Genomic DNA, 27,995 nt, shown 5'->3' on the forward strand with positions numbered 1-27,995 from the left:
CTCCGGGAGGGTAGGGAAACACTTGGCTTTGAGGTTGTCTCCACTGGGGCCGCATCTGCGGGTTTCGCCATGGACACTGCCACTTCCTCAATTGAAGCCTTAGCCAGGTGAATCTGGGCCTTCGCGACTTTTGGCGCATCTGAGGCCTTCACCGTGGGGGGAGGGTCACCGCCTCACTCCGCCATGGCTTTCTCTGTCAGGGTCGACCAGGGCTTCTCCCAAAGCTAACCCGGGTTTTCAGACTTCCTCTTCATCGAGCCAGAGCGTTGGCTTGTGGATGACGGCGTCAACGATGCTGCGCCCAGCCTGGCAGCCGAGGAGCCCGTACCAACGGCGCTCCAGGTGCCCGTGGACTTGCGGTGTTTTGCCTTATGTTGGGCCCCCGTCGCCGGAGCGCCTTCAAAGGTCTTAGAAGACCGCTCAGACTTCTTCTTGGGCTCACCTGTCGCTGGGCTTTTCGCCTCCAGCCAGTCAGCGAGCCGTTTGCAACGGTCCTTCATGGTACGGGTGGACATGTCCTTGCAGAACACACAGTCCTCCTCCACGTGCGACTTGTCGGAGTGCAGGCAGTAGAGGCACCGGGAATGATCATCCTCCTTGAATATGTTGTGTAGTCCACATCCTGGGCAGATCCTAAACAGCTTGGATCCAACAGGCGTCGAGTCTCCTTTGTGTTCGGCCACGTCCACGTGGGGTAGGCCTCAAAGATCTTCCGGTATCCTCCAAGAAGTGAAATTCAACAAAGACACGCCCTTGACAGGCATAGAGATTTCCGAAACGGGTCCACATTAATCGGAAGAAGAATCTTAGGCTCGATTTGACAGAAAAAATATGAGTAAACTCTTTGAAAAAAACGCAATACGCAGTAAAAGCTTGAGAGCTAAGCACGAGGACTCCCAACACTTGCTCGTGCGGTAAAAATCTGAAGATGGCGGCCAGAGGAAGGGCTTAAGTAGAGGGCAGTCATTGGCTGGGGGCAGTATGACCCAGAGACCAGTGATTGATTATTAGGAGAAAGACAGTTCAGAAACGAAACAAACTGATTTTTTCTATTACCGAGGATTCCCAGCCTGACGACGGGGAATATTCATGAGCATGTAAATCCATGCCAGAACCCATGCTGGAGAAATGTTCTCTTCTTTGTAACCTACCAAATGGACTTTCTACGTCAAAAAGTTCCTAAGGTCAGTGTCAGCTCCAGAGAAAAATCAGGAAAGTTTAAAAAATCAATTGGATTCGACATAGAAAAAAGGTGCTGTTGCATTATAATGAGTGATCCAATTGATGTTTGTAGATATTCTGGCCCTTACTTTCCATGGTATGATATGATAAAAATAGCCATTGCTAGCCCAGTTGCGTGAATGACTTCAAATAGTGTATTAAGAAAATGTTTGCCAAACACTATTAATGTTTTGTCAACACCTACAAGCAGAATCATTGGCCTCGTGAAACATAGCTGGACTGCCATCTAAATGTGATGATGTTTACTGGCAAGAATGTATAGGTTAATTGCACAGATAATATGCTTCCAGGAAACCTGGTCAGTTAAACAAGTACTGAAATTTGGCCATGAACATTTCTTCAATGAAGCATCTAATAACTAGTGCAGGCATAAAAGTGGTGGGGGGGGGGGTGGAGGGGAGGGTTGTGCACCTCGGTCAGCTTTTCAGTTGATTTTATCATTGAGTCTAAAGTTACTAATCACCTCATTTCATGGGTCTATGGTTTTATTTTAAGCAAGAATTATGTTTGATACTGTTTAACATTTATTTAAGAGTGTCAAATGGGAAAGTTGATCTGAAGCCTCTAGGTGAAGCCAAGTTATTAATCCTAGTAATGGAAACGGCCAACTGTGCAAAGAATGGTTTATATAACTCTGAATGCTGGCTACATGAATGTGCAATTTGAGCCGTTAGATTGCATTTGGAGGATGAAGCTAGGTTCTGGAAGATTACAAACGTAGCAGTGCCTTTCCCCCTCTGCATGTGCATCCAAATGCAATGGACGTGGCTCGGAAATTTGCAGAATTGGGTTTGCATGCAGTTAAGGGTCACACACGGGTTGACCAACCTGCAAAAACATCTTATAGGAAAGACGTGTCAACTAATCGACAGAATTTTGATTAATCTAAGCATTTTAACACTGGTCGAAGATAGTAGTCATTACCAGACCTGAAAGCGATCATGATCAGGTGCAATTAATTTTGGAAGAAAAATAGCAGATCTAGCATGTTTATCAAGGAGTCTAAGGGCGAAAACTGTCGTAAGAGTCTATTATGGATTATGATAGATCTTGAAGCCACTTCCTGTATCAGGAGAACATACATTCAAACCTAATACACATAGTACAGAACTACAGTTCCCGTGAGATGACGGTAGCCACTTTCGTTATGCTCCCTAGTAGCCTAAAAAGTAATATCATGCCATAAGTAGCAATTGGTATGATGCTGACTGCAGAAGAGCCAATAGAGCACTAATAGTTGCACAGTCTTATACAAACCCTGTTGTATTCACACAACGGAACACAGGCCACTACATGGAAGCACTCGTTAGGTTTCAACATATGTGTCTGGTATAGCCCTTACTAATCATGATAACACACAAAAACAGAGATCAATATTCCCGATTTCAGTTCACCAGTTAATGGGTTGCCTATCCGCTATCCCTAATCAGAAGCACAACCTATCCCTGAGGCAGAGGTGGTGCACCGCCTATCTAATAGTATAGAAAGAGGAGAAACTGCCCCTATAACTACAATGAATCTCATGGAACTAGGTTAAACATAAAGTTAAACATAGCTGTCTTTTTTGGTTTTCTTCGAGAAACCACGTCCCACCTCGCATCCCTCCTCAGCGTGGTCCGGATGCAAGCAACAACTTCCATGAAGATGTTTCTTAATCCACACTTTGTGCAGAGCTTGAGGAGGCTTCAGCTTACCTCTTCTCTCCAGTCATGGCTGATGGGTGCGAAGTAGGCCCAAGGCCGGGCCTTCTTGAAACTTCAATGACAATCTGACGTGGATGAAGATCTTCGGCGGTAGCGGATCGCTGCTGCCGGTCTCGTTCCTTCGTGGAACACGATGAAGCAAAAATCGGTCAAAAATGTGACTATTGTGGAAAAACATGTGAGGGAGAGGACTGTCATTGGTTGGGAGTAGTATGCCCCGGCGGACAGTGATTGGTCTAGAGGAGAAATACAGTTTTGAAGTGAAAGTGAAACTGTTTTATCTTTTGCTGAGGATTCCCAGCCAGACGACAGGGCATGCTGGAGAAATCTCTCTCTCTCTCTCTCTCTCTCTCTCTCTCTCTCTCTCTCTCTCTCTCTCTCTCTCTCTCTCTCCCTCTCTCCCAACCCATATAAAGGCCTTGCCTTCTTTATAAAGTAACATTCGACACAATCCAGCAGGCTATAGTGGATTTTAAGGGAAGATGTACAGTGGTTGAACCTACCATGGAATCAGGAAAGGTATTGTCAGAATACTCATCCCCTGCAAGTCAAAAACAGATGGCATTTCTTGTTGCCATGCATTCAAGCAGGCCAGGACGCAGATAATCAACATGCTGAAGATGAAATTTAAGATCTTATCTAAGAGTACCGATAAATGTGGGACGTGGGTCAGCGTGCTAAATGAGTCTGCTCTCACACAGTGTCCGTACCAGGGGAGCGGTTGCTGAAAAGACTATATCCTGAATAGCCCATTATAAGAGTGTTTGTGCTATTCTGGGTGATGGTGTTCCTCCCAGATTGTTCACATATAACATTGCTGTGAATTCTCTATTAAGATCAGTACCCTCAAGCCCTTTACTGAAGGTCGGAAAGCCTTGACAGCCAAGAAGAAAGGCCTTCGGCTTCCAGAACACTGATGTGTGTGGGCCAATCTTGTGGGATACACCATTGTATATCTGAAGACTGCCCATAGTTACACCCCACCAAAAAGGTGGAGAGAGCCGCAGTCAAACATATGGGTACTGGAATATGCAAGAGGGCCTCCAAAATGAGGTTCTTTTGTCCAAACCACAAGATTTTCACTTAATCCGCAAGTGTCAGTATTTGGTCTCAATTGGCTGAAATTGAGGTTAAGTGTTACTCCTGTGCACAGTGTATGGCAACACCTTAAGACAGATGTTATCAGTTATAGGAGTATCTTAATTTGAAGGGCAAGGAATTTTAAAGCCTGTAGAAATAGAGTCACATGAATCTCTTGCGTGGGAAACAGCTCCCTTTGTGTCATATCCCAGAATAGGCTGATGTAGTTCAGGTGCTAAAATGGGATCGCATTTGATGTTTTGCAATTTATTGACTTGTCCAAAGAAAGCACCAGATGCATTGAAGTTTTTCTAGAAAAGGTTGACTTTGCGTGTGGTAGGCTCGGAGTAATCAATTTTTTGGATAGGATTATACATCCGTCCCACTCTGGCAAAGGAAAGAGGTAACTGCTGACATCACTTTGGTGAACTTTCTGAGTGACAAAAATTAAGTACCTCTAGCAAATAGTAGGTGGTAGCATTATAGCTTCTCACAAACTTGATATTCTCTTTTGGGAGGAACACATCGACCTTTGGCAGATCTCTGTCATACAAAGACGTGTTTTGTCCTTGGAACTAGCAAAGAAGCCTGAATAAATCCTTTTTGGATCTATGTATGAATGACTCATTTTAATGACCTCGGCAACAGCTTGAACAATCTGAGAAGTAGTTGGGGGGTGGGGGGAAAAAGGTGCAGGGTTGAGTAACAAACGCAACACTACTCAATGTGTCCAGCTGTCCCGAGTGGCCGCCTTCCACACCTTCACAAAGAAGAGAACACAGTTTACATTGGAATAAGGTGTTATCGAAGCATTGGAGTGATAAAACGATTTCTGCTCTGCAGGAGCACCCTTATGAGCAGTCACTAAACCACTTACTCTGACCCACACTTCTACAAACCAACAATGATTTAAATCATAAGGGTAAAAGTATAGCCAACAGCTACATCTATTTTACCTTTTGTGGTAATGTGGGTGGAGGGAAGACCATACTCTTAGAAGAGGTGTGAATGTGAGACATTAGTAACCCAAATAGCAATAGTACAACAGCTCCTAAACAAAAGGAAGCCCAATCAAAATTCTATAAACATATTTATAGTTTAATTAAACAAATCAATTATACAACAAACTAATATATTAAAAATATTTTAAAAACCAACCCCTACAAAAATGCAGAACAAATGTGTAGGCACTCTGGATACTTTAGCAGGGAGGGAAAGGGCAATACTTTCAGTGATGTCACTCAAAAGGATATATTAATTTGAAAAAAGATACAGCAAGGGCCTTAACCAGTGTCTAGAGTCCCAAAAATGGACCGCGTGACAGAGGCTCTCAATTGTACCGGATTACAGTTCTTAGATGGTTCGAATGTTGCGAGCGTGCTCCATACGAGTGAAATTTGACGTGGGGTGATGCAGATCAATGGATCATCAGGAGCAGTTTGGTGATGAGTACAGCATGGTCGATGAGTGACAAAATAATTCAGCGGTTTAAGTCGAGCTGCGATGCAAAATCCTGACAGTGTGATGGTTGGTTCAATGATGAAGCCATTCAGTCATCTGCACGGTGCGCTGGTGCTCGAGCCGCATGGGTCACGTGGATCTGATGGGGTGATCCAGCGTCGAACGGGTTAGGTGAAGCAGCAACAGCAGTTCAAAGGTGAGTGTCAAAGGCAGCACAGCAGGTTGTGGTGTTTCAAAGCGGTGAACACGGTTCAAATTGGTTCCAGGGATTAATCCTGGAGGCCTGGCTGCTTTTGCCCCCGGTATTCCCATTACAGGTAACCCTTGGGCAAGGGGAGTGATTTTCTCTCTCCGCTCTCCCAGGAGGTTTTCTAGGAGAGTGGTAGGCCTTGGTCCTCAGCAAAGTCAACCCCAATGTACCCTGGAGATGGGTATGGAGAAGAGCTTCCTCTGCCTTGGAACACCTCTCTTCACCTGCAGCAGAGGGCGTTTGAAAGGACTGTTCTCCCAACAGGGTCCAAAGTTATTTTTCCTGATGCCTTTCAAGGTCCAAAAGTGATTCGGAGGAATAGTAGACCCCCTCTTTTTTATAGGATGAAAGCAAGCCTCCTTTAAGGGGTCCAATCCCTGTCCTTTAGACAAGTGACCAATGCCTCCTGACGTCATCCCCAGAATCCCTTGCTCTGCAGGAAGTAGAAGGGACAGGATGCAGATAAAAGCCCACAGAAAACCCACTGTGCTCTCCGACTGTCCTAACTGTGCCTCCCTCTCAGCTTCAAATGCCTCTTGGAAGCCAGTTTCCCATGGGATATCCTGGTGTGAGATGCTGGGCCTGGCAGGGAGGAACTTACCCACCCCCCCAGATTATCAACAGAGACCAGCATCCTGTCTTTTGTCCCATTCACTGGAATGCAGACAGTCAGGTACCTGGAATCCACACCACCTCTCAACTGGTCTGAGCTCACAGGGTGAAAACTGGTATGCTACAAATCATATGTGGCTTTAATAATTAGGTGAGCTATCAGCCACCATACCAAAACCTAGGTATGGCTTATATTTCTAGATTATTCTGCCACCAGGCGATAATTCAGCATATTTATTACGCTTTTTTTAATAGTGGTACTGACTTAAATGCAGCCTCTGTGCTGGAGTGACTTTGCTATCACAGCAGCTGTCAAAAAGGGCACCTCTGACCTCTGCATCTGCTCTGTCCCACTGGTGAGCAGGAGCTGCAGATCAGGATACTGATGCAGCAGGGCACAGGTGTACACTATGCCTTTGGTATGGAGTTTAATTAAAGGGGGATCTAGTTAGCAGGCCATTCTTTTTGAGAGGGACTACCCACATCAATGTATCACTAATACAAATAAAAAAGCTAGGGCTTTTATACCTTGCCACATGGTAATCCTCAACAACTGGACCATTGGATGTTGGGCTGGTCTCCTGAGGTGGAGGAGAAGAAGACTACCTTTCTCTGGCAAGCTGGTTAAATAGCCCCCAAATACTTAAAGGGTACTGCGGCATCCCCTTTTGGCCTGTGCAGAAGGGATGCTCCTGGGGTTGTTTGGTGATGCCGAAATATTTGACTGTTAATTTTCTTAGTTTTATGTTCAGTAAGCTCCACCTGGAGTGAAATAGCTGCTTTCCATAAAAGGGTAAGGAGAATCATATTTTCTTGAGCCTCCAGCATCCACTTTTGCTCTTTGGGCAGACCTCTCTGGATGTTGATACATAGACGCATTTCTATTGCTGCCGTGTCCCCAGAGCCTGCCAGAATCCAGAATATCCATGGACACTTGCTTAGGCTGTAAAAGCCTGGATAGGAAAGAGTCCTTATTAGGAAGTATGTTACCTGCAAATTCTGTCATGTCTTTCCACAGCGCAAAGTTGCTGGCCATCACAATGGTGTCTGAATTTGAGTGTCATAAATGAATGCCATTATTATTTGTCCGTTGCAGTCTAAAATGCTCTCCACTTTCCAACGGGTGTCTGAGGAAGAGACAGATGTAAATGTTGAAGTCCTTCTACCTTGTGTTGGTGACAATGGCAGCTTATGCCAAAGGGTTTGAACACAAACATATCCTTCCTCTGGAGGTACCCGAAATGATGTCCAAGCATTTCTTTATAGGGCAACCGACTGAAGGGCATCTGCTTCGACAGGGCAGGGCATAGCAATTTCCAGGATTACATCTCTCCTAGGATACGATAAGCTTATGGTGTACTTGATAGGTGATAGTAACTTGTCCGATCCAACGTGTCATTTTCTCTCTGTGGATCATCTTCAAAAGCTTTTCCTCTCACACTCTCAGATCAAGACAATGAATGCATAGGCTCTTTAGGTTGCCTCTTCTATTTCGGAAATAAACTGTGGTCATAGAACCACCAGCAATGGACAAAAGGGAGGAGGAGGTGGTGATGCTGGCTGATGAGGCAATGGCCTGTGGTGAAATTGGAGATTGTACTGTTAGCTGAATCAGAGGCGAAGACTGAGAAGGCATGACCTCAAAAATAATATTCTTTAAAAAGGATCTCATTACTAGAGTCATCTTATGCAGTCTGAATTTTTGCAGGAATTTCTCTTCCTGCTGAAGTGATCTGTAACACTCACCTGATTCCCGCAGAGGCGCCGGTCTTGACTGGGTGAATGCCATATCTTCAAAGGTGATGTGTAACACACGGTTGGCTCTTTGGGCTGGACCTCTGTGCACTGTATGTCTGACTCGAAGAGTAAGATGTCTGCAGATAGAAAATATGGGATTAATGAACTGGGGTTATTGGGTGCTTCTCTCCTCTTCCCTTTCTCTTCTCCTGTAGAACCCCAAAGGTTAACACCCTCACCTTAGGTAAGTGAACGCCGAGCTCTCCATCTGCCTCGGGGCAGGGTGCCGTAACCAGTTTCTTCACTGGATAAGGGTGCAGGCCTCTTGACCTCAGAGGACTGCTGTCCGTCGTTAACTGCACGAACGGTAAGTTCTGGGCACTTCAAATGTCTTAAAAGTCTTTTGTAATGATATCTCTTGTTTTGCAGGGTTCCGGCGATGGCGGATGGCGGGCTGATGAGAGTTGAGGATCGAACCCGCGTGAGGAATAGCAGCGCCTGGAAGCACGTAAGTAAGCGCTTGTAGCCTGCTTCACGATGCGCACTAACTGTCCCTTTTATCTTGCAGGTACAAGTTCGGAGCTTTAGAGAAGCTGAAGGGTGCTGGAATACCCACTGGATTTGGCGTGGGAAGGAGTAATGGCACGTGAGTAATAAAGTTGCCCAATGTCTTTAAACGCACCTTCTTTTGTCTTTCAGATGCAGGATGCAGCGCCGAAGGCCTCTAGAGCGTGCCAAGAGCTGGTAAGCTTTTGTCTTTCAGATGCCGGAATGCAGTGCGAAGACCTCCGGAGCATGCGAAGAGTAGGTAAGCCTTTGTCTTTCAGATGCCGGAATGCAGCGCGAGGCGTTGGTGACAGCCGATGGACCAGGTAAGAGATGCGCTGCCACTGAAGACCGTAGTGCTAACCTGTTCTTTCTTTGTCTTTACAGGTGCTGCTGAAGACTGGATTCCAGGATGGTAAGCCTTTGTTCCCTTAGGGCAGGATCAGAAGCAGAAGACACGATGAGCGTTCTGCTGCAGAGAATGCAGAATAACGCAAAGCAAGATTCATCCATCGGGTGTGGTTTAAATAGCCTCCTGTAGTGCTTAGGTGTCTCCTTCCACAGCCACGCCTAGGTAAGAAAAGAGTTCCTGCTTTCCAAAAGAGTTCCAGTGTTCTGAACCTAGGGAGTGGCTCCTGCCCCACCCAACAGGAAAAGTATTCCCAAACAGAAGAGGATCAGGGGTTCAACTGGCAGGTAAGTAAGCAGCATGGTCTGCTGCAGGTAAGTCCACCCAAGCATTATGAGCCCGGCGCTTCCAGCGCTGGGACTTGGCATCTTTATGAGCCTGGTGCCACTGGCGCCAGGACAGGGTCCAAAAGGTCCCAATTGGGACTGGCTGGCACTCGGAACCGGGGTTATGGATCTGCTTCCAAGGGAGTCGGGCAAGTCCTGATCTTTTGGAAGCAGAGATCATGACATGATCTTACCCTTGCCACCATGATGGGGCTGAGTGGCAGCACTTGAGTGTGCAATTGGGGGCCTGTACATTGATGGTTCTGGAAGCACGTAGAAAATTAAGCAAAAGACTACCAAATGATAAAATGTGAGTCCGGGGACTACTATACAAATGGACCTCAAATGTGATTAGCAGGTGAGTTCAGACTCACACCACTGCTGTCAAGCAGATGCTCTTGTGCAGAGGGAGAGCCCCATCCCGCTGGAGCAACTTCTGTATCCAACTCTTTGGTACTAGGGGTTCTCTCCCCCACCCCAAAAGGAGCAAATGGAGGGGGATTGCATCCCTTTGCCAACATTTCTATTTGCATGTGAAGCAAGCCTGAGAATTAAAAGGCTCAATCCCTAGAGGGAGCCATTGTAATATAGCTTGCTTGAGTTGGGTCTTGTGTGTGCAGCCAGCCTCAAGAGGACGTCTTGTGATTTGGTGAAAGAGTGTTCAGACAAGGCTTCCTCAGGGGACTCCAGGGTAGTCTTCAGCAACTGAGGGTGTCTGAGTGTTTGCAGTGCCAGTCCACATGGAGCTGCGCCTCAGTATTACTCCTGGTAAAAGATTTAGAGAACCCATCAGTCCAATAACTTTTATGAGACCCTGCCAGACCACCACAGAGAATACTGATGCAGAAAATCCAAGAACAACTCCACACAGACCTGCACAAACAAGGCTATATTTACCTTTTCATAACAAAGACCTGTGGAAAATGTCAAAGGAAAATCTTTCTACCTATTTAGAGTACTGCAGTGACCATACCGAAAGTACATAATACAACACGCAATTAGGACAGAACCTATCTTGGCCTCAAGTTTAGAAGACTTTACATACACTGTTCCACAAGACATGTGGCATCTAATACCAGTCCCATAGAGCATAAACTCGAAGGAGACACAAAACAATTAAGTGGATAAGGCACTGACTGTAGGGATGAGGAATCTGCAATGGAGATTGTTTTAAAGGCATTTCCATGCATGCCCATGGCAGACGTTTTCTGTTTTACAAATCGCAAAGGCTGCTTTGGAATATGCTCCTCTCCCATCCCCTGATTAACAATAGATCCCATAAGAATGGAGGAAAGGTGATAGAAATAAGAGGTGTCGACAGCCTCAACAAAGCCCAAATGAAGCAGCAAAAAAAAAAAAATCCACTTTCAACTGTGCAGAGAGCACAGATAGAATAAGGATGACAGTGGGCATGTTGGAAGTGGTGCAGCTCACACAGAGGTGGCGATGGAGCTTAAATGAAATGTTTAACAGGTCTCTAACCTGCTAGTTTTGAGCCTCCAGCAGTGTGGACGAATGAAAACAATCAAAACCTAAAAGTAAACCTTTACAGGACTACAAATGCAAATAAAATATTATTTTCCAACTCCACCAATAAAACTTTGATTGGTATTTGAAGTTATGAAATCACCCCAGTCGCTATGTCACCAAAGTAAAAGAAACGGAAGGTAATTCGAAAATCCACCACATTAGATAGATAAACTGAAATCGTAGTAATTTGCAACATTGGTTAACTCCTAAACCCTCATAACAGACTAGCCGTCAAGGAAGATTACATTTTTAACTTACCGTAGTATGTTCTCAATGCAACTTCTTTGTTTGAAGAGGGCGTTCACCACAGGTGTTCCTTCAGGAACCAATGGGGCCTTGCACAGGAAGCTAAGGATTGAGAGAACACTATGGAACGTCTGGAAGTCTGGTTCTTCCTCTGTGCAGAAGGTAATTCTCTGGCAGATCTCTGTGAGGATCACCAAATCCAAGATGAGGGGGCTTGCCAGCAAAGAATCCTAGACCAATAGAAATAAATGAATGGGCAACAGAAAGTAGTTGTTTTAATTGCACTTGCAAGTATGGTATCTTAGCTGTCTGACAGAAAACTGTAAACGGAAACCATAAATGTATTCAAAAATATGGTAGAGCTTAGACAATGGCAGGACAAACCTTACAACACTGGCCCGTAATCATGTCTCAACCTTGCACTAGAGGGCCGGCCTTTATGAGGCACAGATACCATGGCCAATTAGTGCTTGACATTTCAGAAATATACATTCATTTGACTATTTCAGAGGACCTGAATTTCACAGATTCTTTGTTTAACTGTACTAAGACCAATCAAGCATTTTACATTAGACAATGAAAAAAAATACTATCTGGCAAAGAGTTCTTGCAGTAAAAGCTATCGACATATAGGTCAGACCACTCAAATAATCTTGGTCCCACAAAGGGATCCCCATAAGTGATGTTTTAATTTCTGCAAACAGTGATACTATGGCTGTGGATAGTAGGAAGAAAAAAAAGTTCTGTTTAAAACACACACATGATCACAACACACACATGATCACAACGTCGCTAGCTTCAGGTTCTAGACACATTTACTGCTAATATAAGAGGAAAATAATTTTCCATGGGACATATTTTCAGTGGAAAAAGTCTTACCATGCTCCATCCCAGTCTTCGTTTCCACCCAGTCCTAAACACACAGGACATTAGTAGGAACATGGGATTCATAAAGTGAAAACCTAGCTGGAAAGCAATGGAGTGCTGCATATAGGGGATGCACCAAAATGGTTAAAAGTAGGGTTGCGGGGTAGCAGAGGATCTGGAAATGACAGAGAGAGAAGTGGCACTGGAAACGTTCCAGAGGGGGAGCTTCTGTAGAATGATCAGTACTGCTGACAAGTTCCTTAAGGGAGTAGAATCTTCAGGTCCTTCCTGAAGCGTAAGATGGTGGGGGCAAGTCGTACCCACATTGATAACTTGTTCTCGAGACAGGCTGCATAGCAAGAAAATACAGGTTTCTTTTTCTCCTCCGCTTGAACTTCTTTGTTTGCAGAATGGCGATGTCGTGGAATCTGGTGGTGTGCTGTCCTACAGAGGTGTTTTTTCCAGTTAGAGTGGTGTTTTGGTTTAGACTGCTTTGTAGGTGATGCAGGCTGTCATGAACATAATGCACGCTGAGTGCATCTTCTGGAGGAAAGGGGAAATGTGGTCAAATTTCATTCTGCCGTATGTGTGAAGGTTTTCAGAGGGGCTAATGTGGCAACTGGGACTCTTATTAGGGCGTTGCCACCGTCCAGGTGGGAGATGGCCAGAGTTTAGCAACTGTTCTGAAACTCTTGGCACAAATGAAAGGCTAAAGTTTGGTGATGTATGTTTTCAATGAGAGGTCAGTTGATGGTAAAGCTGAGAGATTTTGCAGTTTGTGAAAGCTGAGGCATGAATCTGTTGAGCTCGATTTTGAAAATATATGTCGGGCTCTAGAAGCCTGAATCGAGGTGCAGCTGACAAGGAATAAAATAACGGTCCAAGAGCAAGAAAAGAGGAACAAACAATAGTTTACACTAAAAAGGAAGGTTTTTAACTCTTTCTAAGAAGGCACCAAGGAATGTTGGGGAAGAAGAGGAAACAGCAATGAGTTCCAAAGGCAGGGGCTAGAAAACTGAAAATCAACAATCGCCTCTTGATTTGCACCTGGAGGAGGGAATGACCAAAAGCAATTTATTGTGGAACGCAATGGTATTTTAAGTATACAGCACTGGATTGTGTCAACAGTATGCAAGGCGGGACCAGACCATGCAGACATTAGAACACCATAGGCAGGTCCTTATGAGCTATCCTCTGACCTAAAAGCAATCCATGCAGAGAGTGACGCAAACCAGAAATGCTAATGGAATTAGGCATTTTAAATATTTGGTGTACAGTTCCATTCTGCACAGTCTGTAGATGCATAAGTTGACCAACTGGCAGGCCAGTAAGAATTGCATTGCTATAGTACAGCGCAGAGTTTATTAAAGTGCCAACCACTACAGCAAGGCCGATCCTGTGACTTAAGGCACTATATGCTTCAACAAGCATCACCGCAAAAGAACAAGTTACTTCTTACCTTGTAACGTTCTCCGACGTATTCCTCATCTTAGATATCTCCTTCCAGCTCTGCTGGCCCCGGAGAATTTTTCTCTAGAGGGCGCTGCGCGTCGACGTCCTCAGAGTCGATGTCCCTCGACAGCCGCCGTATCGACGTCAACGTCATCCTGCCCATAAAGGCTGCGCGCAGCGTCCGTTGCTCAGTTCCGTTTTGTAGCCCACAATAATACTTTCTGGACTAAACTAATCACCCTGAAGGAGCGTAAACTGCAACAACAAGGGAAGTAGAACCGCGGGGATGGATGGGAGGGTCGATGAGGAATACGTCGGAGGAACATCCCGTAGAAAGAACGTTACAAGGTAAGAAATAACTTGTTCTTCGAAGGGATTGTGTCCTCCGATGTATTCCTCATCTTAGATAGGCTCCCATAGCAGTATTCTATTATTGGAGGAGGGAGTACTGACTTCACGCTGTCTTCTATTGATGAATAGAATGCAGTACAGCCCTTCCAAACCTAGTCTCTTGACTGGAGGAGGAATCCAAATTGTAAAATCGTGTAAAGGTATGGACAGACGACCATGTAGCGGCCGCACAGATGTCTTTAACCGGCACGCCTCTTTTGAGGGCCGATGAAGCTGCAATACCTCTGGTCGAATGAGCCCTAAGGTTTTGAGGGGTTCTTTCCCTGCCAGTTTATAACATTCCAGAATGGCTAGAATGATCCATCTGGAAATGGTCTGCTTAGTTATTGGTATCCCCAGCTTCTGACCTGTGTAACCTACAAACAGCTGGTCTGCCTGTCTTATCCTGGCTAGTCTATTGATGTAAAAACTCAAAGCCCTTCTAGGGTCTAGCCTGTGTAACCTCTCTTCCTCTTTCCCCGGATGAGGAGGAGGATAGAAAGATGGTAGGGTAATCTTCTGAGTGATATGGAATTCAGAAACAACCTTTGGGAGGAAATTAGGCTTCACTTGCAGGACAACTTTGTCTTTGTGAAATATTGTGTGATGGGGTTTACAAGAAAGAGCTTGTAATTCGCTCACCCTTCTAGCAGATGTAAGTGCGATTAATAAAACAGTTTTAAGGGTAAGGAATCTTATCAAACAAGAATGGAGTGGTTCGAAAGGTGTGCCCATCAGGAAAGTTAGTACTAAGTTTAAATCCCATAGGGGAACTTGGAATGGTCTTGGGGGATAAACATTGGTTAATCCCTTTAGAAACTGTATTACCAAGGGTAACTTGAAATAGGATGGTTCTTCCGCAGTGCGCTTAAAGATGGATAGCGCTGCGAGATAGCCTTTAATGGTGCCAACTTGAAGGCCTGAATTCTCCAAATATAGAAGGAAGGACAAAACCATTGGTGTACCACATGAAAAAGGGTTGATATTCTGTTCTCTACACGAGCTGCAAAATCTGTTCCAACGGCAGCGGTATAAAGACTTTGTTGCTGGCCTCCTTGCCGAAAGCAACACCCCCATAACATCATCAGGGAGGTCCCAATCCTTGTACCTCAACCTTTCAGAAGCCAAGCGTGAAGGTTGAGGGTTTTGATGTCTGGATAGAGAACCTGACCTCCCTTCTGTGAGAGTAGGTTCTCTCTGAGTGGAAGTCGAATTGGAGGGCAGATGGACAAGTCTAGAAGGTCCGGGTACCACGTTCTCCTGGCCCAATCCGGGGCAATTAGGATCATGGTTCTCCGGAATCTTCTCAACCACCTCATCATTTGAGGAATGACAGGGACCGGTGGGAACGCGTACAGAAGCGGAAACTCCCAGTCCACTATGAACGTGTCTCCCAGAGCTCCTCTCGGGGGAAATTCCCTTGAGCAGAACAGATCGCATTTCCTGTTGACGCTGGTGGCGAACAGATCCACCTGAGGGGTTCCCCAAAGGGCGAAGATCTCTTGAAGGACTTCCTGAGCTAGTTCCCACTCGTGGGAGACTGTGCTCTGCCTGCTCAGAGCGTCCGCTGTCAAGTTCTTCTCTCCGGCTAGGTGAACTGCCAATAGAGAGATTCCTTCTTGGATTGCCCAAAACCAGAGCTGCATCGCCTCTCTGCACAGGGACAGTGATCCTACGCCTACTCTTTTGTTGAGGTAATGCATGGCCACTGTGTTGTCCGTCATTATCAGGACGTTTTTCCCTTGTACAGCTGGCAGGAACGCCTTCAGCGCAAGTCTGATGGCTCTCAGCTCTAACAGGTTGATATGTAGTCTGGACTCCGATGGAGACCAACGACCGCTGATGGTCAAGTCGTTGGCGTGGGCTCCCCACCCCGTGAGTGAGGCATCCGTGACTACTGTTATCTCCGGCCAGTGTTGCCAAAACTGTTCTCCTTTCAGAATGTTCTCCTGACAGGCCCACCACTGAAGGTCTCGAGCCACCCTGTCGGGAACCTGAAGAAGATCTGTCATTCTCCCTGAGAATTGTGACCACTGAGTCCTCAGTGCCCACTGGAGGGATCTCATTCTCAGGCGAGCCTCTGGCACTAGGAAAATGCAGGATGCCATGAGGCCTAGCAACCTCAAAAAGTCGAAGGCTGGGAGACGTTGGGCATCCTGGAACTTGGTAACCATCTGTAGAATATCTTGAGCCCTCACCTCTGGTGGCGAGGCTTTTCCCAGGGAAGTGTCCAAGATCGCTCCTATGAACTGGAGTCTATGTGATGGTATCAATTGTGACTTCTTTAAATTGAGGGAGAAGCCCAGTTGGTGAAGGGAGTGGCACACGTGATTTAGCTGGATCTGAGCTTGTTCCGAAGAGACAGCCCTGATCAACCAATCGTCCAGGTAGGGGTAGACGTGAATCCCTTCCCTCCTTAGACTTGCCGCCACTACCGACATTAACTTGGTGAAGACCCTCGGGGCGGAGGTCAGCCCAAAAGGCAGCACTCGAAATTGATAGTGAGAGTTGCCAATTGCGAACCTCAGGTATTTCCTCTGTTTGAGATGGATAGGCACATGGAAATAAGCATCCTGAAGGTCCAGAGATACCAACCAGTCCTGGAACTGAAGGGCCTGGAGGATCTGAGAAAGAGTGACCATCTTGAATTTGTCTTTCCTGAGGAATTTGTTCAATTATCGCAAGTCCAAGATGGGTCTCAGTCCTCCGTCTTTCTTTGGAATGAGAAAATAAGGGGAGTACCAGCCCTTGTTCCTCTCCGCTACAGGTACCGGTTCTATGGCACCTTTCTCTAGCAGGTCGAAAATTTCCTGCAAGAGGGGCAGATCTGGCGCTTTCTGAGAGCTGATCCCCGGTGGATGACTCTGAGGTATGCGTAGGAGAGGCAGGCAGTAACCTTGGGCAACTGTTTCCAATGCCCAAGCATCTGACGTGATAGCCTGCCATTCCGCCAGATGTTGAGTCAACCTGCCTCCTACAGGTGTCCTGTAAGGGAAGTCCTCAGAGTGGTTTTGGGGCGGCTGATGCGGATGCCGATGGTAAAGAGGCACCTGCTGTTGCTGCGGCTTTTGAATATCGACCCCATCCACCTTGGGTAGTTCTTCTTTGTCCCCTTTGAGCCGGACGTCCTCTACCTCTTCCGAATGCAGAGTAGAAGCGAAAGAACTTGCCCCTCGCAGAGGTTCCTGTGGGACGAAAAGGCGTCTGACAGATTGCAGCGCCTAGGGATTTTGCTGCTGCTTTTGAAGTTTGCAGTTTCCCTAAACTGTCATCCGCCTTTTTCCCGAACAAAGAAGAGCCATCGAATGGCATGTTCAAGAGCCTGGCTTGCACATCAGGAGCAAAACCAGACTTTCTCAACCAAGCGAATCTCCTGGTTGTTGTACTTGCCGCCATTGCTCTGCTGATACTGTCAGCCGAATCAATGCCCGTCTGGAGGGATTCGCAAATAGCGTCTTTATCGTCCTGTATGATATTCAGGAACGCCTCCCTTTCTTCTCCCTCCGGGATGCAGTCAGCCGCTGTAGAAGCACACTCCCAAAGTGTATGGCTGAATCTAGCAAGGGTGCAAGTAGCATTAACAGATTTTAACGCCATGCTACATACCGAAAAAACTTTCTTTGCCATAGCATCATATTTTTTATCGTCCCTGTCCTGTGGGACGGTAGGATAAGCCTTCTTGACATCGGTAGAAGATGCTGCCTGTACCACCAGACTTTCTGGGGATGGGTGTTTTGACAAAAACTCTGGGTCTGTAGAGGATACCCTATATTTTGTAGACAGTTTTTTATTTACTGCCGGGACGACATCTGGGGTTTCCCAGTTCGTCATAATCTTCCTCTGAAGAGCTTTATGAAAAGGCACCACAGGATCCTCCTGTGGGCCTTTGTCAAGAATGTCCGTGAGGTCATCTTGTTGGAAAGATTGTAAAGGTGCAGACCACCACATAAACTCTGTGATCCTGGCCATTAAGGCTCTATCGGGGGTTTCAGCATGCTCCCCCGGGTCTGGCCTAGCAAACTCCACCTCAGGGGAAGTGTCTAACCCACTTGCCTCATGTAAGGAATCATGAAGATCCTTTAACCTGAGTTCTTCAGAGGAAAATTCCTCTCTAATTGGGGTTACAGGTCCCTGCAACTCAAATGTGTCTTCCTGTTCAGACAATTCACCCTCTTCCATAATTGAGGACATAGTCAATTGTTCTGAACTCATAAAGGGTTTAAATCCCATTTCCAAGGCAGAGGGTGCCGAACTTGTCATAATCGGCCTCGAAAACGTTGATGTCGTCGACGCCGACGTCGAAGGCTTCGAGCTTGGCGTCGAAAATAAAGGCGGAGGCCTCGATGACCTCCACAGAATTTGGATTCTACTCGACAATCTCGAAGCCATCATTGAGGACCTGGGGATAGTCACTGGGTGTGTCGCGACCGTGACTTTTCTTGGCGTCGACGCCGGTGTCGAAGCTGGCGTCGAGTCAACAGACCCGTGTGTCGAAGGTCCCTTCGACAACGGCGTCGAAGACACCGACCTCGGTGTCGACGGAACCTTCGGGGAAGGTTTGGAGGTCATAGTCCTACTCGAGGGTTCGAGACGCGTTCGAGAGGTTTCCTTCACCGGGTACTGCGACTCGCGGCGTTTTTGACCTTCGGGTCTTTCGACCAGAGCATCGCTCTCGGCAGTCTTCGAGGGGGTCGAGGCCGCTTTCTCGAAGACGCTCATCACATTTTTGCGGAATTCCTCCCATTCAGCCCGGGAACTATGTTTCGTGGGGCCAGGGATTCTCTTTGGTGAAACAGAGGAAGAGGAAGACGGAGAAGGGGATCTTCGACGTCTCCTCTTCGAGTGCTTCGATCTCGAGGAGTGATGGGACCCACTCCGAGACCTGGAACACGAATGTCTCGACTTCGTCGACGAAGAAGAAGCTTTAAAAGTCTTACCTTTCTCCAGCTTCCCTCTACGCTCCTTCAGGGCCTTAGCTGTCATGGACATACAGTCCTCACACTCCGAACAATGGCACGGAAAAACAGAACTGAGCAACGGACGCTGCGCGCGGCCTTTATGGGCAGGATGACGTTGACACCGATACGGCGGCTGTCGAGGGACATCGACTCGGAGGACGTCGACGCGCAGCGCCCTCTAGAGAAAAATTTTCCGAGGCCAGCAGAGCTGGAAGGAGATATCTAAGATGAGGAATACATCGGAGGACACAATCCCTTCGAAATGAAGATTTTACAACTGCATTAATGTGTGCGCTCTTACATAAGTGTCATGATCTCTGTTTTTGTAGGATTCGTTTTGAGTTTATTCCCGATCGTCCAATTGCTAACTTCACATTAACAGGCAGCAAGGTGTTCCAGGTCCTTACACACATCAGATATTCTAAAATAGACGTGGGCATCATCAGCATACGAATGGTAAGAAGGTTGAAGTTTGTCAACTAATGCCATGAGCGGATGGCTATACAAAATGAACAACAGGGACAAAGAGGACTCCTAAGGGATCTCACAAGGGACAGCAATCTGGATGCAGAGAAATAAACCCAATTTCACCTGATGTGACCTTTCTGAAAGCAAAGACTTTTACCAATTTAAGCCTGCATCAGACAATCCAACCAGTGTTCTGAGAAGAGCTAGGAGAATCTCCTGGTTGACCGAGGTGAAGAGCACTGAGGGGTCTAGCATGGCCAAAAGAGAAAGGTGCCCATCTTCGACATTAGCCAGTATGTCATCCAATACCATCATGAGGGGGTACACGTGCTGTAGAGTGGGTGGAAACCTGATTCGAAAATATCCTGATACTTGGAGGATTCCAGAAAAGAATGCAGTTGGGTGGTAACTACTCTTTCCAGTAGTTTAGCAGGCTACAGCGATCCAGTATGGGGTAATAATGTGTCATAACAGTGAGTTACAGATTTGTTTTTAACAGTGGTAACACTATTGTTTAAATAAGGATGGAACAATGCCTTGAGAAAGGGATAGATTCATCATTTTTCGATTTAGGGATGCCAAGGGCATAGCTTCATCTCAGTCAGCCAATTCTGCTTTTCGGCATCCTTGGCGGGGTTTCCTAAAATTTGGCCTTTTTGGGTTGAGCTTCCGGCAGGTGCTTGCCATCATGGCTTGGATGAGGGATAGACAGTTCTGGAGTCAATGGATGTTGTCGATGCAACTGATCTTCAAGTATGGCTGCGCGCCATCTCTCCCTTTTGGTGTAGCTTGTTATTATTGGCTAGGAGTTCCCACAGAGGAGTGTGATGGGCAACAGTACAAAGTGTTTTTTTAAAAAAATGCTTCCTGTTGCAGCATTATTTACAATTAAGTGCACTTACAAAGGCATCAATTCTAATGGAAGAAGTTAGAGGTACTGACTTGCTGAGGTTTTTTGGCTGGAGCCATCACTCCAAAGCCCTGCTCACCAACAAAGTGGATAAAAAACAAATTGTTTGCATTCATAAAAATGTTTGACGGGCTGCTCCACCAATTTTCTAAAGTAATCCAAGGGATTTTAAGTTAATTAGTATGGTACGCTATAACAAGCACAATATTTTCTCCCTAGAGAATCACTTTTCCCCCCAACTGAAAAAGTGTTTACTTTCCATGCTCGATTATTAAAAAGACAATTTTCCAAGTAGCAAATTTGATATCCAGAGAAGCCATTTGTGAGCAAATGTAGCCATTTGGATCCCAAATGGTGATTTGTATTCTAGCCAATCATTTTAGCTTCAAGAATCCTTCAAAATACATCCTTACTGCATTGCATAAGAAAATATTTTGGATTGCATTTTAATGTAAACCAATAGCTGAAAAATAGGCTTTGAAGACATGAACATATAATCATGAATGAGACATTTAAAGGAACTGTACTTGTAGTCCATAAGCCCCTTTCCTGCATAGCCTTGGAATGGGACCAAGGCACTTTCCCAGCAGATTATAAAAAGCTTTCTGCAGATGTATGTCCAGGAACACTTGTGTGCCAGCCCCTGCCTCACCTGCTTCTTAGCTCCGAAAAGCCAGTCCCTTTTGCACTGCTTATCAACTACCAAGCAAAACATCTATTGCTTGTTAAGGAGGGCGGGCTGACTGGAGGAAAAGGATCTTGACTAGTACAGTAGGGCCAACGGTGCACACATTTTACTTAGTCTTACATTCTGTCCCCACCTTTTGGGGATTACCAAACAACCTGATGGAGAGGTTGGCTTATATGGGACAGAGCGAAACATTTTCCTAAAAACCTGACCAGACCTTGCATCAGCGTGGGAACGGCCGTCTAGAGAATAGTGTTTACAGAACGCATGCAGCATGGAGTTATTTGTAGCTGTGCCAGTAGCATGATCACCCGTGATAGGGATGAGTATTTGTGTATCATCCGCAGAGTTGAAGTAGTTGATCTCCCGTGAGTCGAGGGGATTGAATAGAGGCTTTGTGTATGTGTCATAAAGTGTGGGTGAGAGGCAGAATTCTTGCGGGACACCTAGTAGGACAAGGATGGGGTCGGCTGCTGATTCCCCAATGTATACTCTGGTGGTGCAGTCACAGAGAGAGGATTTGATCCATGAGGTGGAAGCGGATGAGAAGTGGAAGTGTTGGCTGAGGTGCTGGCAGAGCATGTTGTGGTCAAATGCAGCTGAGAGGTTGAGTAGGAGGAGGAGGATGGCATGGTTGCCAGAGTCCCGGATCTTGTCCATTTGGATTTTGAAGTCCAGTAAGGCAGTTCCTGTACTATGCTTAGAGCAGAAGCCAGATTGCTTTTACCAAGCAGGTGGATTTGCTCCAGGAATTGTTGAACTTGAGCATAGGCGAGGCGGTCAAGAGTTTGGCGTAGGAAGGAGACTGCAGTAATGGGGTGGTAGTTGGTGGGGATGGAGAGGTCTGGGGAGTTTTATTTTACGAGCAGGCTCGGACTGGCCTATAGCGCAATAGGCCCATGGCCAAACCAAAAATGGAAAATGCTCGTATAGACCCGTTTTTCTGGTCAAGTGAACCACTTATTTGGGAAATGTGGGCTAGTTTAATGAGTTATAATTATAATTGCTTTTTTATAACACGCTTAATAGCAAAAATGTTTCTAAGCACGGACCCGGGATTCAAATCCGTGTTGCTCTGCATCGTCTTGCTTCCAAGACGAGCGCATTGCCACTGTGCTATACTACCCATTACTTTACCATGCAGTTAATAGTCTTGACCAGTGCTGCTGAATACATATTCTTTAAAATGTACAATTTGCATCACATTTTTATTAAAAAAAACTCCCCATTGGGTGCAATTCAAACAGTGTCACAAAAGGAATGAATATCCATTTGCAACTGTGGGTCACCTTTTCATTGGTGCCTGAGACAATTTAATAGCGCAGTCCGGCTGAGTTTCGGAGCGGTGTAATCCAGGCAGATTTGATGTTAGTGGGCATAGTGTTGTTCAGGAAGGAGGCATTAGCGAACTTGGTGATTATTGCTGCAAAGGTAGGTGCACTATGTGGGCAGGGCAAGGGTCTCCTTTACAGTAAGAGGCTTTTTAGCAATCAGAGAGTAGCCACCACTTGCTCTTGAGCGACTTGGCAGACGTTGGGGGGAGGTGGAGGGGGCGGGAGGAGAGGATTGGGCCCTGCTGGGATGATCGAGGGCATCAGGCATGGGACCTTTGGTGCAAAGCAGATCCTTTTTTTGTTACACTGATTTTGATGTGTAGTGTCTCAATTTTGAGTGAGAGGGCATCTTGTATCGTGGTACACCACGCTTTATCCAAGCAAGTGCCCACCCACAATAGGGGAGATAGGTGACTCAAGCTCTCGGAGGATGGAAAGTAATTCTCTAGTATTGGAGCTTGCATTAGAGATTCTGTCATTATAGCAATCTGCTCTGCAGGTGACTATTGCTTTTTTGCAGGAGTGAGCAGCTGCGGCAAAAGCAGTGCTGTTGCTTGGAAAGGGGTGCTTTTTTGCACAGGTGTTCAAGGGATCTTTTATTCCTACGGAGGATCACTAGTTCCTCTGTGAACCAGGTGTTTTTTGGTTTGTGGGGTTTGGGGATTTTCATTTAAGTCGAGCGTCTGGAGCAGACATGCATGGAATTCGTTAGCCAGGTCTTGGGGAGATTTGTACTGGGCCGAGGCGCTAGTACTAAGCAATGTTAGGAGTGAGGGCAGTAGATCCTCATACATCAGATTGCAAGCTTTGCAGACATGTATTGGGTACACGGATTTTGTGGGGCTTGGTCAGGGAAAAATTGAAATGAATGAGAAGTGGTTGGACCAAGGTACTGGGTTGATGTCGGAGATGTTGATAGTGACATTAGCTGTGAGGATCCAGTCCAATTTGCCCCCTTTGCAGTGAGTAGGTGCATCTATCAGCTGGGAGAAATGTATATATTTTTTTATTTATTACCATTTATAAAGCGGGCATCAGCCCGGAGGCATTGTGGCGCTGTTACAGAGATAATTGCTGGTTACAGAATAAACATGACATGCATTACTTAGCGTAAAAGCATTTCTGAGGATTGTATCTGCTTAGATTCACATGCTGTGCATATGGTCCGACATCCAGTGGTAACCGCGGAGTATTGCATCTTGTCTTTCGGGGGACCGAAAGGGGACGTCGGCATAGGCGTGTCTGAAACACTATCCCTAACGTGACGTGTGTAGTACCCAAAATCCCTCACGCGCCGAGGTCCCTCCGATTGTATTTTTTTCTGCCATGAGGGAGCCCAAGGCTATAGTGAGTAGGTACATGAAGAGAGAGAGTAGTAAGAAGTCTATGTTCCTTCCACCCCGAGCGGGGAGGCAGGGAGGGCGCATGTGAATCTAAGCAGATACAATCATTAGAAATGCTTTTACGGTAAGTAATGCATGTCTTCTGATGCTTGTTAATCTGCATAGAATCACATGCTGTGCATAGACTAGTGAGCAGTACCCGGAGTTGGAGGTGGGTTGTGAGAAGGAACAGTAGAAAAAAGATGTCTTAGTACTGCTTGTCCCACCTGAGAATCAGATCTAGAATGAGTGTATAGGCAATAGTGTTTTGTAAAGGTGTGTACAGAACTCCAGGTTGCCGCTTTGCAAATGGACTCTAGGGGAACATTTGCAATGAATGCTATGGATGCCCCAGTGCCTCGAGTAGAATGTGCTCTAGGCTTGAAGGGCAGTTCTCTCTTTGCAAGAGTGTAACACAGTGTGATGCATTTGACAATCCACTTTGATATTGCTGATTTAGAGACAGGGTCCCCTTCTATACCAGCTGCCACTGAAACAAAGAATTGTTTAGTTTTCCTCAGTGGTTTAGTTCTATCCATGTAGAACATCACTGCCCTGCTCACATCTAGTGTGTGAAGGCTTCTTTTGGCCATGTTAGTAGGTCTCTGGAAGAACGTGGGTAGTTCGATTGACTGGTTCACATGGAACTTTGAAATAAATTTGGGCACAAATCTGGGATGAGTGCGCAGAACTACTTTATCTTTGTGGACTGTAACAAAGGGGTCCAAGACCGAGAGGGCCTGTAGTTCGCTAACTCTTCTGATAGAAGTGATAGCTACTAGAAAGGCTGTCTTGTAAGTCAGGTCTTTCAGACTAGCTTTATGCATAGGCTCAAAAGGGGGTCTCATGAGCCTAGTTAAAACAACATTTAGATCCCACCCAGCGGCTCGGTGAGTGATGGGGGGATAAATTCTTTTAACCCCTTCCATAAAGGCTTTAATCACAGGTATTTTCGGCCACGACACCCTTTGCTGTGACGTGGTGTAGGCTGACAACGCTGCTAGGTGAACCTTTAAAGGCATGGTCTAGTAAAAAATTTTATTTAAAAAATAGATAGGCAACATAAAAAAAAAAAATACTAGCATTCTCTTTTTTAAAACTTCCTATGTAAAATTTTGAGCTATTCAAGCTCAAAATTCGCAAAAGCAAGCACATGGGCGCATCCATTTTGTGAAATGGATGCCTTCCTGTGCTGGCTTTTGCGGCACTAATGAAGGAAAAGCCAACCAGCTGTAGTAAACAAAAGCTACCGCTGGGTGGCTTTCCCTTCATTAGTGCTGTACGCGGAGGACGGGGACCGGAGACCAGAGCAGGAAAGCTGCAGCTGAATCTCGGTAAGTGCTATTCATTTTTTTTAAAAAATAAGCACTAGCTGCGTTTTTTTTTCTATGTTTTCCGGGCTGGAGGAGCCCGGAAAACTTAGAAATAAAACCGCAGCTTTAAAAACGTTGTATTTATGTTTGCGGTCGCTTTTGAAGCGGCTCGGAGGAGCCCGAGAAACTCGGAAAGAAAAACCGCAGCGTTTTCCAACACAACCGCGTTGTGTTTCTTCCTGAATCTGCTTTCCCATTTGGGGCTCTCGGGCTCCCCACGGGGAGCCCGAGAGCCCCAAATGGGAAAGCAGATTTAGGCAGAAACAACGCAGCATTTAGCATTTCCCATGAGCCCCAAATGGGAAATCAGCTGTAGGCAGAAACACTACGCGGCATGTAAACACAACCAAGTTATGTTTCTGCCTGCTGTGGCTTTCACTTTGGGTCTCCGGTGCTCCCGTGGGAGCACCGGAGACCCAAAGTGATAGCCACAGCAGGCAGCAGGCAGAAACACAATGCGGTTGTGTTGGAAAACGCTGCGGTTTTTCTTTCCGAGTTTCTCAGGCTCCTCCGAGCCGGAGGAGCCTGAGAAACTTGGAAAGAAAAACCGCAGCGTTTTCCAACACAATAACGTTGTATTTATGTTTGCGGTCGCTTCAAAAGCGACCGCAAACATAAATACGTTTTTAAAGCTGCGGTTTTATTTCTAAATTTTCCGGGCTCCTCCAGCCCGGAAAACTTAGAAATAAAACCGCAGCTAGTGCTTATTTTTTAAAAAAAATAAATAGCACTTACTGAGATTCAGCTGCAGCTCTGGTCTCTGGTCCCCGTCCTACGCATACAGCACTAATGAAGGGAAAGCCACCCAGCGGTAGCTTTTGTTTACTACAGCTGGCTGGCTTTTCCTTCATTAGAGCTGCAAAAGCAAAAGCCAGCACAGGAGGGCATCCATTTCACAAAATGGATGCGCCCATGTGCTTGCTATTGCGAATTTTGAGCTTGAATAGCTCAAAATGTTACATAGAAAGTTTTAAAAAAGAGAATGCTAGTATTTTTTTTTTATGTTGCCTATCTATTTTTTAAATAACATTTTTTACTAGACCATGCCTTTAAGGAATAGAAGACTAACCCAGAGTCCAACAGATGGGTTAGATATAACACAATGTGTGAAGGCGAGCAATCGGTGGGATTGACGCCCTTGGAACTGCACCAAATGACAAAACGTTTCCATTTGCTGGCATAGCAATAACGTGTATTAGGCTTTCTTGCCTCCCTCAGTATGTCCATGCATCTTTGAGGGAGTTGCAGATGTCCAAACTCTATGACTTCAGGAGCCAGGCTGCTAAGTTCAGAGTTTGTGGGCATGGGTGCAGAGTCTCCCCCCTGTCCTGAGACAACATGTTGTACGGGTAGGGCAGCTTGACTGGTGGGGAGAGGGACAATTCCATCAGGTGCGCGAACCAGGGTTGGCGGGCCCACATGGGAGCCACCAGAATCATGGTGACTGGTTCGTGGTGCATCTTGTGCACTATCTTGTTCAGAAGGGGAGTCGGGGGGGGAGGGGGGGGTGGGGAAGCGTAAACAAATTTCCCCGACCAAGTTATCCAGAGACCGTTCCCCTTGGATCGGTTCTGGGGGTACCTGGAGGCGTAATCTGGGCATTGGGCGTTCTCCTGAGTAGCGAATAGGTCGATCTCTGGAAACCCCCATTCTGCGAAGACGTTGGATACAATGTCTTCGTGCAGACGCCATTCGTATTCTTCTGGCAGAGGAAAATCTCTGCTGAGTACGTCTGCCAGAAGATTGAGTTCCCCTGGAACATGTTGGGATATCGGGAACATCTTGTGTTTGAGAGCCCATATCCAGATGTTTTGGGACAGCTTGGATAGCCCTAGAGAGTGAGTGCCCCCCTGCTTGTTCAGATAATACATTGCTGTTGTGCTGTCGGTTAGGACCAGCACCATCTTCCCTTGCAGTTGATTCTGAAAGGCTTTCAATGCTTTGAACACTGCTAGTAGCTCCAGTAGGTTTATATGGTTGGACGCTACCTGGAGGGGACCACACTCTGTGCGCTGTCTGTTGAAGCAGGTGCCCCCCCCCCCCACCCTGTGAGAGATGCGTCTGTCATAAGAGTGGCTTCCATTGCAGGGGTGGTGAAGGTTTTCCCCTTCAAGAGGTTCTCCCTCGACCACCGCTGCAGAGAGAGAACGAGGGCTGGTGAGACAACTAACCGATCTTCCCATTGTCCGCTGGCCTGACACCACTGGCTGTTGAGCCACTCTTGCATGGGATGCATGCACAGCCGCGCGTGGGGGACTAAGTATATGCATGACGCCATCATCCCTAGCAAACGCATAGCTTTGCGTACCATCACCTCTCGACTGGCTACATACTGAGGAACTTGAGAGAGCATGTTCTGAACCCTCTCGCTGGAAGGGAAGACTAGACCGTCTTCCGTGCGAATTAGAGCCCCCAGGAACTGTTTTACCTGGCTGGGGACTAAGCTGGATTTCTTTTCGTTGATAGAAAATCCCAGGCTGAACAGTAGGTCTACTGTCTTTTGGGTGTTCGAAAAACAAACGTCGAACGAGTCCCCCGTGATGAGCCAATCATCGAGGTAAGGGTAAACTGGAACTGAAAGTCTGCGCAGGTGTGCTGCTGCCACTGCCAGGACCTTGGTAAACACCCGTGGTGCCGAGGCTATGTCGAAGGGGAGTACATTGAACTGGTAGTGTTTGTACTGAATCACGAACCTTAGGAATTTTCTGTGCGCTGGCAGCAGTGAAATATGAAAGTATGCATCTTTCATATCCAATGTTGTCATGAAGTCCCCTTGTTTTAGCAATGGGATCACCTCTTGAAGTGTTACCATGCGAAATTTCTGGGGCTTTATGAACTTGTTCACCGGGCGTAGGTCTAGAACAGGACGCATGGTGAGATCCTTTTTTGGGTACAAGGAAGTGTATTGAATAAATACCCTCGTTTACCTGAAGAATCGGGACGGCTTCTATGGCGTCTTTCCCAGCAGCGCTTCCACCTCTTGGACTAGGATCTGCAGATGTTCCGGTGAAAGGCGTCGATGTTTCGGCGG

The 27,995-nt window shown here is 46.4% G+C and overlaps 1 protein-coding gene across 1 annotated transcript in view; it reads right to left on the reverse strand.

Moving 5' to 3' along the window:
- Positions 1-27,995, reverse strand: part of ISYNA1 (inositol-3-phosphate synthase 1) — a 161,915-nt gene that overhangs the window by 25,406 nt on the left and 108,514 nt on the right. Inside the window, exon 10 of the mRNA XM_069649281.1 lies at positions 11,155-11,372. Within this exon, the coding sequence (XP_069505382.1) occupies positions 11,155-11,372 (218 nt within the window). The remainder of the gene's footprint in view (positions 1-11,154; positions 11,373-27,995) is intronic.

This window comes from Ambystoma mexicanum, chromosome 1p, assembly GCF_040938575.1.
Source record: "Ambystoma mexicanum isolate Mex_15411 chromosome 1p, UKY_AmexF1_1, whole genome shotgun sequence".
NCBI lineage: Eukaryota > Metazoa > Chordata > Amphibia > Caudata > Ambystomatidae > Ambystoma > Ambystoma mexicanum.